This window comes from Hirundo rustica, chromosome 1 (assembly GCF_015227805.2).
Source record: "Hirundo rustica isolate bHirRus1 chromosome 1, bHirRus1.pri.v3, whole genome shotgun sequence".
In the NCBI taxonomy this organism is placed as follows: Eukaryota; Metazoa; Chordata; class Aves; order Passeriformes; family Hirundinidae; genus Hirundo; species Hirundo rustica.
In genome coordinates, this window is record NC_053450.1 from 97,283,264 (window position 1) to 97,296,794 (window position 13,531).

Sequence of the window (13,531 nt, forward strand, 5' to 3'; positions counted from 1 at the left end):
GCTCCGCCTCCCCCCTATCGGCAACAGCCTGATAAAGGCAGGGGCGGGCGAGCAGCGGGACCCCAGCTCGAAGCATCTGCTGGTGCACGGAGCCCCTGACCCGCCCTTTACCACCCCACGCAAGTCGACTCCTGAGGTAGCCCGTGCGGGACAGGACAAGAGGGGACCTGCCGCGGCCGGCCGCGTGCGCCGCTGTCCCGCTGTCCTCAGCCGTCGGGCGCGTCTCTGCGAAGGAACAAGGACCTCGCCCCCAAGGACCTCCGAAGAGGCGGGATCTCTCCGGGGAGGGGAAGCAGGAATTTGTTGTGTGGCTTGAAGATGAGGCAGGTATCTGGAGTGGCGCTCCTCCTGGGGCTGATGGCTCTCCCAGTGGCGCTGGGACAGAGAAGCTCGGAAAGCCCTAAAAATAGCACCCAAAGCTTTGCCATCGTCTCTTTCAAATGGGATCACGTCAAGGAGCCGTATATCATTGCACTCTGGATACTTGTGGCCAGCTTGGCCAAAATCGGTGAGTCTGGAGTTACATATTAATACATATCCGCTCCCTTTCCCTTCCCCCTTGCCCTTCTCCCACCCAACGTAAACGACGAACGCTTATCATAGGTCCGCTGACCCGTTTTCAGGGGGTTTATTGTACTCTGTCCTGATTTCATAATACTACCCTACACGGTGCTTAGCAGCGTGATTTTCACCAGCCTCGAGGGGTTATCTAGTTCATTTTCACCGCCCACGACTGTGGCTTCTGCATCTGACTTGTTGTAAACCCTTGCAATTCCTTGGGGCCTTTCATTCCTCTTGCTCCCAGGAAAAAGTTTTTTGCGAGAGTAAAACAGAAATCGGGCCTGATTGCTTACACTATCAATTCCACTTTATGATATGCTTTTCTCCTGATTATGATTGTTAGCTTGTGGTTGTCAGCAGGTAACATCAAATGGAAACACTGCAAACTGCACATATGAATTTAGCGTTCTCTGCTTTGAAGTGCATTGCTGAATTAGTGAAAGAGCATAGTTTACAGTGAAAGGTAATGTATTATCAGACCATCTGATGTAGCTGAAAAAAACATAAGCTCTAGAGCACCCATAATTTTCCTCAAGGAATTGGAATAAGTGAAAAGTGAGGATTTAACCTAACTTCAGTGTAGTTTAAATGAATTTGTATGAATGCTCCAACTCTTGAGGTCTGAACTTTATGACTTTTCCAAAAGCAATCTTGTATCAATAATGCACTTTTCTGAACTAGATAAGTCACTGTTTAATTGGAATGTATTTTGATTGATGCTATTACTTTCAGACCTTTTGCCTTTGGATCTAAAAACTGAACTCCGGTTTGGCTGACATTGTAAATGCCATTTTCATTTAAAATAAAACTTTTCTGTAATCAGTTTATCTCAGAAGGTCAGCTGAAAAATCCTACTGAAGATTTTCCTGAACTTATACTGCTCATACTAATTTGGTATACTGGAATCACATCCCATGGATTTTTCATGCCACATAGAATGAAAGATGTAAAAAGGTATCTTAGGTGTATTCTGTCTACCACATAAGATAAGCATAGTAAGACCTGGATGGAAAATGCTGTCTCCAAACTCAAAAAAGAGCATTTTAAAAAGGACTAGTATGTTATAAGTTGGGGTGATATTGAACATAATTTTCCAGCAATATCTGCATCTTGGCTTTTACTTGATTAACCATAGCTATATAACTAAATACCTTTATCTGAACCTGTTTGACTACACTGAGCAAATAGTTTGTCTTCAGACAGCTGCTGCATCATCTAGATTACATAAAAGACAATTATGTTTTAATTTACTTTTATTGATGAGTTATAGCAATTAGAAAGCTGGATTCCATATACAAGAAACAACTGACAACACTGAGTGCCTATAAAATCTGCTGAATAAAGTAATAAACAGGCTGCTTCTTTTTGAGATACTCTTCTAAGTAAGTATAGTTATTAAGGCATTGTGCTATTTAGGCTTTGCTGTTCTGTACATGTAGCACAGTTGTACAGTGTAATATTAGTGGTGCACAACCATATCAGTTTGTGTCCAAAGCCACTGAACCCAATAACAGGACAGTTAGATTGTACTACATTTAAATTGCAATGGCCTGGATTGAGATTAGTTGAGATTAATATGAGCTATTTTACCATGAAGTCCTTGATATAAACCCTTGATAAAGCACTTAGTGTCAAGAGCTGAGTGATGCTGGTTCTGTTTTTAAATTCTTTGTACTTCTTTCACAGCTGCATAGCGCATGTCACTTATTAGTAGATTGTACCTATCATCATCTTCATCACTTTTCTTCCCCAAAGCTCTCAATCTTTGTTCTTTTGTCTCTTCACAATTGTATTTTTGATTCTATACTACTCTGGACATGGTTTCTGAAGAAGCAATGGCTAACTGCTGTATTCCCCTGAGAGCCTATGAATGTCTCCGCTTTCCCCATCAGTGACAAATAACACACAGAAAAGCAAGAATGTATACTCACTGTTCAACACCTTCTCAATGAAGAAATCATGAAGGTGTTCATGTAAGTCTGTGAGAAAGGGAACTGAAAAAAAATAGCTTTTCAGCCTTCTGACTGCCTTGGTGTGTTAAGAGTTCTGGAAAGTAGGTCAGAAATCTATGAGAAGATTTTGCATTGCAGAAGTCCTGTGCTGGATCAGAAAAGGTTAACATATTCAAAAAGCAGACAGGAAAGAACCAAGAAAGAAAATATAGAACATCTGCCCTTGGGTTTCTTTACTACCTGAAGCAGGTCAATTGTAATGAAGTGAAAGTGCTGGTTTTGTTGTGGATTTTTCAGCAGGGGAGGAGCTGTTCTTACGCATGCAAGCTGACTTCTCCGTGGCTGTAGGGACTGGGAGAGTTATTTTACTGATGGATGATAGACAACTGGCAATAGACAATCCGCAGAAAGTGTTCTAGAAATTGCAGTTGACACCTGGGGATAAAGGTGTATGAGAATGCTTTCTCTTGAATTAGAATAGTGTTATTGGTTTTGTGTTTATTTGGTTTGGGGGGGGGGTTTTGTTCATTTGTTTTTGGGGTTTTTAGATTTGTTTAGTTTCACTTGTGTGGAAATTTGGTGGGTTTTTTTTGTTGTTTGTTTGTTTGTTGTTTTTTTGTTTTGTTTTTGTGTGTGTGTGTGAAAAATGAGTTTCGGTTCATGATGTTATATGACTGGGGGAAGCATTTTTGCATTAGGAGATTTTTGCAGATTTTCTGGGGCTTGAAGTTCATGTTGTGTACAAGGTATTCTGCAACACAAACTATTGTATGTTAAATCTCGTAAGTGTCCCAAATACATGAAGAAGTGCCTAGTGTTATGGACTTTTGGAGAAGGGAACTGCTCTTTTAGTTTTAGTTTAGTCTTCTTATTGGTTAACTCTAAATATTGCTACAAATGAAACTGTGGAAAAGAGTCTTCATACAATTGGCTTTCATGCATTATAGACAATAAAAAATTTGTGCCTGCCATGAAACTTCTGATGCATCTTGGTCTACTGTTTTACATATTCTTATTGATTTGATTTGACCCACTTCATTTGAAATATTCCCACTCTTTATTCTTCCACTTCAAGTGGAACATTCTTAAGGTTCACAATGTTCTACTTTGGCTAATGATCTTTATTTCCTCTTTTGATAGGCTGTCTTATCACTACAGAGGAGTATCCTTGTGGGATAGGGCCAATAAACTAGTTACATTTGTAAATCTAAGCCAGAAAATCATCATATCTACACAAAGAAGGTACATGAGGTACAGCTGACAACCCTCCTAGTAGACTTCAGGTGTCCAATTCCTGGTATCTCAGTGCTGCAGATGAAATAAGCAATACCACTGAAAAAGAATAACCTCCAAGTGCATACATGTGTGCATTTATACCAACAGACAGTACAGACATTTCCTTGCTGTAGCCCTGCAGGTAAAGGATGTACCATTTTTAAACAACATGCTTACACAATATAGTTCTGGTTTAAGATGAAAGACATTCATGTGCTGACCATACGCTCACGTTCTTTCTAAGTTCACTTGGCCCTGTGCTCTCCTTCTTTATATGTCTGTCACAGATAACATCTTGAAAATAAACTTTGAAAAAATAGATGCATAGAAGACAAACAATATTTTGTCAGGAAAGTCTCTACAGAAAGAGGTAGAAACGGGTGGAAAATCAGAAAACTCTGGAAACAAGTAGAAGGAAAGGAATAATGAGCTCAGAAGCTAAAAATGGCTAAGAGACAATATTTTTTAACATTGAACATTGTATACAATTTTTTTTGAGGCCATGTCAATGCAAAAAAAAAAAAAAGAAAAAAGTGCTTTCTACATGGGAGATATCTAGTACATGCTTCTATACTTGTTCAAAATCCTAGGAAACTGAGAGAGATTGTATTTATATCTTCAGTGGAGGTTATGTTGGGTAAACTGTGAAATTCTTTCTTGCAGTTGAAATTGTTTCCTGTACCATAACATTTTTATAACATTTTTTCAACATTTTTACAGAAGAATAGGTTAATTGTCCCAAAGTGGAAAAAAAAAGGCCTATAAAGCCTGTCTGTCTGTCTGTCTGGCCCCCTGGATCCCTGGATTTGCTCAATGTGTGCAGATAAGCAACTGGAAGAAATGGTGGGAGAGTGACTATGAACAGGAATGAGGAAGGGTACACAGTCTTTTCATTATCTGAGTCAAACCTCTTGCCAGCTGTTTTTGTTGGTATAGGTTATGCTGAGTCTAAGAATGTCACAAGAGCTTTTTTTTTTTTTTTTTTTTTCTTTTAATTTCTGTGTAGTCACACAGAAATTCTAAAGGCTTTTACATAAGAAATTGAAAACTGGGAGTGAAATTTGAATCCAGGGCAGCTGGTAAATCTGTCTTCAGGAATGCCACAATGCTTTGGAGGAGGGGGAAGAAATGATTCAATAACAGTGAACAAATACTTAGGAGAAGGCTGGTGAAGATACTGTGTCAGATGGACTTGTTGAGTCCATCAGCTCTTCAGACCTCAGGAGGACATGAGCTGCAGAGCACAATGCATCTCTAAGCTTAGAGATATGGGTCCCGACAAAGAGTCTAGTTTCTGCATGCCTGGGCTCCTTCACATTGTCTCAAACCACCCTGAGAAAGGAGCTCTTTAGAGTATTTTGTTAACACAAACAATTGCTGTTGAGAATTTTAAGCATGTTAGGGATGGGCTAGGGAAGGAACTGAAATGCAGGTCTAACCGCCTGTCTAATTTAGACTCCTGGGGCAATATTTTCTTTGAAGAAATCAATAACCCTCCCTCCAAAGCAAACTGTCAAAACAAAAGCCCATTTGACTCCAAAGTTTCTCCTCCTGGCACTGTAGCTACTGAAAAGTGTCAGTTACATAGAGAAGATGATTTACGGTATTGTTTTAATAAAATTAAAAATGTGAGATTAGCTCTTCTGTTGGCAATTCTTCAGTAAATGACATTGTTAGGAGGAAATGTTGAAGGATGCTTAGCAGAACTTTACTGAGTTTATTTAACTGAAAATGGAATCAGAGATTCAAAGGTGAAAATATCACCAGATCCTGAAAAATTTAAACTACTAGTCTGCTCATGATGGTAGATCTTGTTGAAAGTTGCTTTCATCAGCAAGTGATAATATGGAAAAAGTCTTTACATTGTGACTTAAGAAGTCTGGATTTGGCTATCTTCCCCCATATCCTGACAAAGATAAGAAGGGGAAAATGATTCTTTTACCTTTATTTTGGAGTCAGTAGAAGAAACAGGTTAGCACACTTAGAACAGAGGTATATGCTTTTGCTCCTTGGATATACATAGAAACACTATAAAACTGTGCTGAAAACTTATATATCTGTGGTGTCTTCATTTTTGTAAGATGCTGTATTTCTTTTTGCAAAGTGTTGTTTAGAATACCTGCGAGATAGGAATGTTTACTGTAAAATCCCTATATTTTTAAGAATTACTTTTTGTATCTAACATTTTATAAGTTTTAGGCATCTGAAAAGAATATTTTCAAAATAGAATAATAGCTTTGCATTTCCAATGGTAGGAACAACTGTGTGAGCCATGTTTTTATTAAATTTAGCATCTGTGACTGCCTAGTCACAGATTTTATTTCCATTTTACTCTTGTGCCTTACTCATCCTTTTTCCTGTACTTCCTGTCTCCCTGTAACACACATCTACCTTCTTCCCCCTCCCCCTCCAAGTCTTGCAAGTCTCGAGTCTTAATTATTTAGAGCAGGGAAGAAGATATCAGGATGGTATAATTTGACAAGATTCAGATTACATCCCCTGGCGAATAGCAAATGTAGAATGGCAACTTGTGTGAATTACATAAGAAAACAATGGCATTTTGAGAATGGCTCTGAATTGAATACAGTTCAGGCATGCATACCTAAGGAAGGATCTCTGCCATCAGTTACTTTCAGGCACCTGTGTGCAAAGTGCTTAGCGTTCTCTGCAGAACAATGGAATCCTTTTTATACTGTAGCCTTAGGATTGTTGAAATCGTTGATTTACTGTCTTCAGAGCTCAAGCCACTTATTACCGAGAGCGATCTAAATCACCGAAGTGACTGTAAATCTCTCATGTCGTGATGCAGCAGACCACAGCCCCACAAGAAACAAGAGCAAGCAGCAAACCCTTTCAGGTGTACAGAGGTTCTTCAAGTGAATGGCTCTGAGGTCCCCCTTTGTTTTTGTGGACCTTTGTGTATTAGAGATACTTAGCAGGGAAGCTGGTACTGGAAATTCTGATTTATTACTTTGTTTGACACGTACAACCAGAAGCCTGTCAAAAATCAGTAGTTTTACCAGAAGTTTGCTTTAAGAAATATTTGGAATCCAACTAGAAGAGTTCTTTTCCCACTGTTTACCAGAGTTTTAATTGGTCTGAATTAAAGGGGTAGTGGATTACATAGTTCTTCTGTATCTTTTGTATGGCTCGCTCTATTCCAAGATGAAATGTTGAGTCCAAAGTCGTAGAAGAATGTTTCTTATCTGAGTATTCTCTTTTCTTTCAGAAAAATGTCTCTGATTTTTCCCTTCTCTCTGCAGCAGTGCATTTAAACTAATGGCCTGAAGAACTAGAGTCTTTAATTGTTTTTCAGTTTGTTGACAAGTGGCAACCAATTAAAATTAGAGACCATTAAAACAGACTTGGTAAACCACAGGGCATGGTGTATTGGCTGTGTTGCAATATTTTGTTTCCTTTTGTAAAGCAATTTGCAGAGTATTTACCCCTGTGGAAGGAGTGACTTGATACCCAGTTGACTGCTATATAAAGCGCTGTAAAGTCATAAATACAGAAACTACAGGCTGACAAGGAAGACCGACCAAGATGGAATGCAAGACATCAGGTGGAAACTCTTTTAACTAAGGCACAAATATTTAATGTTCATTCATGGAAGAAGAAAACTGGAAGGTATTCTGAAAGGCCTACACAATAACAGGGGTTTTAAGTAGTTGGATCTGGAGACTTTTCTCCTTCCATTAACTGAAAATAGAAGCAATTCTGGATTGCCTAAAATGTGCCTAGGAGAGAAGTTCTGCTTTTATCTATTGAAAGAAAAAATGCCTTCGTGTTTGTCAAAGCCAAACGTTAAAATAGCAGTAGTCACACACCAGAGAAGAAAATCTCAGTGTAGATTGTAGACTGATTTTAAAAAAAAAAGCATGTGGTTATGATTATTTCTGCTTCAATTATAGTTTTTTTGAAATGGGGAAAAAAAGTTTAAACTAGAAGGTTTATGGATTCAGCCAGTTTCATAAGTTGAGTTTTGAGGAAAATATTAAATATTAAGAAACCAGTAAAAGTCTTGAGACAGTGAGATTTCACAATGAAAATCTCCCAGGTGCAAACAGATTACAGATGGAGAGACTTGCTAGCACCTTTATTACAATTAATTTTGTTACAATGGTTTGGTGATATAATAATATTCCAGGGACTAGGTGATACCAGTTAGTATAAGATGGCTTTATGTTAAGGCTATGTTATGTTAATGTTCATATTGATACACTAACAGTTGTACTGGAGGTAGAGTTGTTATGTGAACATACATAAAACTAAATGTAGGTATAGTATGGAGGTATTACAATCCTACTCCAGTGAAATACCAAAACAGATGAATATCTAGATGTAGATTTTCAGACCTTGGCAGCTTAGATATATGCTTAGGAAATTCAGTTAATAAATTCTACTTAATGGTTTAAGTGATTAAAACATTCATTCCAGAATGTCTGAAGCAGTCTTTGAATGCTTGCTCTTCTCTCTATGCATGGTCTAGAGTTTAAAGTGCACTAAGACCTGGTTTGAATTAAATATTCAGATTTTCCACTGAAATAGTTCTGTCCCTAAGCTATTCCAAACTATTTAGTTCTGGGAATGAATTCGGGACAGTAGTGAACTGGGGAAAACAGTTGGGTACTGGGTGTCCCATAGATTTCACAGAATCATAAAATAACAGTATCACAGGCTTGTTGAGGTTGGAAGGTGCAACATCTGATCCTGTGCTCCAGCTCGCCCAGGGTGACCTACAGCTCATTGCCCAAGATCATGTCTGGACGACTTTTGATTATTTTCAAGGATGGAGAAGCCACAACCCTTCAGAGCAACCTGTGCCAGTGTTTGGTCACCCGCACACCTCTGCCAAGCTGCTCTCCAGCTGGTGGCCCTCTGCATATACTATGTGGAGGGTTGTTCTTCATCAGGTGCAGGACTCTGCACTTCTCTTTTCCAAACTTCACAAGGTTCCTGTCAGCTCATTTCTCCAGCCTGTCTTTGGATAGCAGCCCAATTCTCTGGCCTATCAGCCACTCCTCCCAAATTTGTCTCATCAGCCAACATCTCTCAGATCACTTATGAAGATGTTAAACAGGACTGGACTCAGTAGAGACCCCCGGGGTTCACCTCTAGTTACCACACTCCAAGTACACTTTGCACCACTGATCACCACCCTCAAGGTCTGTCCATTCATCCAGTTTTCAATCCACCCCATTGTCTGCCCATTCAGCCCTTACAGCAACAGCCTGAGGCTGTTCTGGGAGGCAGCGTCAAAAGCCTTACTTGACGCCTCATTAGAAACTCATCAGACACTGCTCTCTCCTCCAGGTGCCTCACTTCATTGTTATCAGTTTAGTCATGCACTTTCATGTAGTGAACCATTCTGACTCCTGAGAAATTTCTTGTCCTTTACGTGTCTGTATACAGAATTAGTTGTTCTATCAGTTAGATCTGCAGAACCTTGCAGTTCTGGATTAGCAGTGGTCATACATGGATGGACCTTTATCTACATCTTACCTCATCAAAGCAAGCAACATTTCTGTATGTAGTTGACTTTGGTTAGCTAGTACAAAATCGCGCACTACAGAGGAGAGAATAGTACAAGATGGCCATATAGTGGCCACAATGGTCATGCCATCACGAGTTAAATAAAGGAATGACAAAGTACAAGCATAAAATTTTTCCATCCTCTAAGCTAGGTGATCTCTGATCAGTGGCTTCAGTTTTCTGTTCCGGCTGGCTTTCACTTATGTCACTCACTCTCCTGCCTTCTCTTACCCAATACAGTGTGAGTTTCATCTCTTATTTTAGCCAAAGCTTTCTCCAGGATGAACTGATATTCTAATGAATAGTATTGCTTGATGGGAATGTGCAGTGAGATCTGTTAACTGGTAGTACCAAACTCAAGCAGCAGTTAAATGAGTCAGCAGGAACATGTGTAAACTCAGAGGTGGTGTCTGTAGTGTACCTTATTTCCTACAAATCCCTCTCCTGTGCATAAGCTGTATGCCAGAAAAGCACACCTCTGCGGTTCTCCTCTGTACTATGCAGCTATCACTTCTGCATCTTCCACTTACAACACTGGCACTTTGCAACCTCATCTCAGTGTGTCCATTTTAATGGTCTTTTCTCAAGAAGACTGCCTTTGTCCTTCTAAAAAAAGAACCCTAAAGTTATGGCTGTTACAGTTTTCTATTCCTTTCCAAAATGATACTCATTTGGCTAACTTCATTTCACTTCACAAAAGACTATGAAAACTGACTCTGGATAGGAAGACAGTTCAACTACTGAACTGATATTTTGTCATGAAACATTATTAAAATATAGATAAAGATATTTTGAACTCAGTTACTTTCTCAGATCAGCTGCTGTGGATGATTAGTGGAGGATAGTGTATTTTTTTTTTCTAGGTAGAACTACTGCTTAGATAATTGTGTTTATTCTCATGTTTCTCCATTGTTTCACTTGTTAGCATAGAAGCCATGTAGAAAAGTGATCACAAGTAACTTTATAGGCAAAAAACTAATTGAAGTGGTGTGCAAAATCTTTCTGCTGTAATAAGCTGAGAAAGATAGTCTAGATCTAAAAAAATGGACACTTTTGAACCAAGCAGTGCCCTAATCGGTAATGAAAAAAGTACGATAAAAGATATGAGAAGAGGGGCAGGATGGAAACTACAGATGAAGCTACAGGTGCTGTTACATAAGCATAAAAACATTGGAATTAGATTGTGAAAGAACAAGAAAAAGAGCAAAAAGAATCTCCATATTTACATTCAAAGCCTAACAAACATATGAATGTATTAATTAATTTCTCAGTTTCTGTTGCTTTATTATGACAAGGATAAGCATTTGACTGTCATTACAGGTTTTCTGTTAAAATATCTTCTGTTCATTGATAGGATTTTGTCATAAACTACTGCCTGACAGATTATATCGAGATGTCTGTTAATCATAAAGTCTTATCATGAGTTAGCAATGTAAGATTTTTGGGACTTTGCCCTATAGAGCTTTGAGAAGATTGCCTTTGCTCTTGGGCAATCTATCCTCAGGAGGACTCCTCCAGTAGCTCTCCATGTAATCCTGTGGAGTACAGTGTATCTGCTGTCCAGGCAGCATTTCTTGGACAAGATGAATAGGCAGCAACAGTGTCATGCTAAGTATTCCTTTAAAGGAGGGATTCCTTCTACCTGCTACCAGAGATTCTATAAATCTTCTGGGCTATTTGAAGTTGGATCTGCCAATTGCTGCACAGAGCAAAGTCTTGTGATTCAAGGCAAGAGTAAAAGATAGGTTAGCGGCTCGCTCATATTTAAGTGGTTGTGTAGCATCTGTAGCAGAAACTGAAACTTGTACCAGTGAAAACTTACATTGCTTATGCAGTAGAAGTGTCTGGAAAAGGAAGGCTGGTTTTGTTACTTTCTCCTTGACAAAATTTAGGAAAAAAGTCAACACTTCTCCAAAATTTTTGTTAGAAATAAACAACATAGCAAGTTCAGAGACTTTTTTTTTTTTTCAGTATGATAGATGTGGCACTGAAATCAGTGAAAAATAAAATTTTGTAATTCACCTCCCCCCTCCCCTGCTCCAGTTAATTTGATCAATTTTCAGACATTCTCTGATCTGAGGGTGAGGTTATTACAATTTACATGAGCTTAAAAAAAAGGACTGTCACATTTACCATGGACTTAAGGAGAGCAACAATTCCTTTGTACATAATACATTAATCTCATTTGAACCTTATATTCCCTAGCCTTTCAGTAAACAGAAGAGCACCTTGTTTTCATATCTTGAATACTTGTACTGAAGAAAATGTTAATTAAGGGAAATACTAAATTTTTTGAACCAAAATTATTACTTTCGAGCACTTAATAAAGCATCTTCATTCTTTCAGACTTTCTTAAGGAATACCGCACAGTTGACCTTACTAAAAACTGTAATTCTTATGGCATGTTCACTTGAATAATGCTGTTTGGTGTTTGAAAGTATGAGGATGTAAAAATAGCAGGAGGAAGTATGAAGTTTCCTTCTGTTTATTGTGATTTATGAGTAAAGATTAAAAGCAGTCCAAGATAAACTTGCCACTGCAAGTGGAAATTCAGCTTGTGTGTGGGTACTGAAGTGCTTGTGTCAGGAAAAACCTATGCAAGTGTAAGGGAGAATGGTCTTACATTTTCCTCTTGCTGCCTGGTGTTGCATGTGTTGTCTGTTGCATTTTGGAGGGCCCCAATGTGTTGAAAGTCAGTAGAATCTTGTTGATAAGCCCTCATGTGATAAATGCTTTCTGAATATAGGCAGGAGAAGAAGTACTACAGCCCACGGTAGGGTTTCTGCTGTAGTGCCTAAAACACAGAATCCTGGATCCAGCCAGAATAAGGTTAATTTTGCAGTAGGCAGGAGGGGCATGGCTAGGAGGTGATTCTATACCCCCACGTCATTTTCTGGGGAGGGTTCTCACTCTGCGTTGGGTTGTGAGGCAGATGGGCTCAGGGTATTGCCAGTGGCGTTTTCTGTGTGGGGTGGACAATGACGTGTGACTCTGTCACATTTTTCTTGTACTGCTCTGGCACTGGTATTGCTCCTTGTTTTATTTTATTGTTACTTCCTGGGCTGCATCAAAAGCAGCATGGCCAGCAGGTCAAAGTGGGATGATTCTCCCTCTGCTCTGCCCTGGTGAGAGCCTGCCTGTACTGTGTCCAACTCTGGGGTTCTCAGCACAGGAAGGAAAGGGACCTGTTGGAGCAGGTCCAGAGGAGGCCACCCAGATGACCTCCTATCACCTGTCCTGTTAAGCCAAGCTGAGAGCATTTATTTTGTGCGGTTGGAGAAGAGAAGACTCTGGGGAGAACTCATTGTTGTCTTTCAGTACTTTAAGGGTGCTTATAACAAAGACTGGGACAGACGTTTTAGCAGGGCCTGCTTTGATAGGACTAGGACTAATGGTTATAAATGAAAAGATTCAGGCCACACAGAAGGAAGAAATTATTTGTGACCAGGGGTGTTGGAAGAGTGGAGCAGGTTACCCTGAGAGGCAATAGATGCCCAGTTTCTGGAAATATTCAAAGCCAGGATGGACAGGTCTTTGAGGAACCTGGTCTAGTTGAAGATGTCCCTGCTTGTTGCAGGGGGATTGGAATAAATGACCCTCAAAGGTCTCTTCAAACCCTAAATACTTTAGGATTCAGCTGAAGTTTAATTCTTATATATATGGTAATAAAAGTAAAAAAGAGGCACTACTGTGGATCGTTTAGTGATATTTGATTCATACTGATTTCTTGCTGCTCCCAAAGTTTAATTTCTGCACAGATATTTTTAGGACTATATACAAAATCTTTTTCCCCTGTTGGAAGAATATGACTATATAAAGCACATTATTGTACAAAGAAAAGAATCCTATGTTGCTATGACTTTGTACTATATATGATACAATAGAATCATGCTTAGTCTATGTATGTGGCCTTCTGGGATGCTTTTTATTAGGAAGGGATTTGTGTCTGCTTTTTACCTTTCTTTTTTCTTGAAATAAACAGTCATCTTAAGTACCCAAAATGTTTGAATTGTGAGCTGGGCTTCAAATAGAGCTTTAGACAGTTGTTTTGTTCCCTTCTTTTTTAATTCTCCACTGTGAAAAATAATGTTAAACTAATCTCCCTGTGAACTTCTTTTTGCACACTGTCCTTTCTCATTTTGCCTGTGCACGCACTACAAAACACAAATGCATAACTGAAAAAACCAGCTGACTTACCACCTTCCTAC

At 39.1% G+C, this 13,531-nt stretch overlaps 1 protein-coding gene across 3 annotated transcripts in view; it reads left to right on the forward strand.

The window, feature by feature from the left end:
• The first annotated feature begins 305 nt into the window (after window positions 1-305).
• Window positions 306-13,531, forward strand: part of SLC9A3 (solute carrier family 9 member A3) — a 62,607-nt gene continuing 49,381 nt past the window's right edge. For all 3 annotated transcript variants that reach the window (XM_040066119.2, XM_040066109.2, XM_040066131.2), the window contains exon 1: window positions 306-508. In XM_040066119.2, the coding sequence (XP_039922053.1) occupies window positions 319-508 (190 nt within the window). In that variant the 5' untranslated portion in view covers window positions 306-318. The remainder of the gene's footprint in view (window positions 509-13,531) is intronic.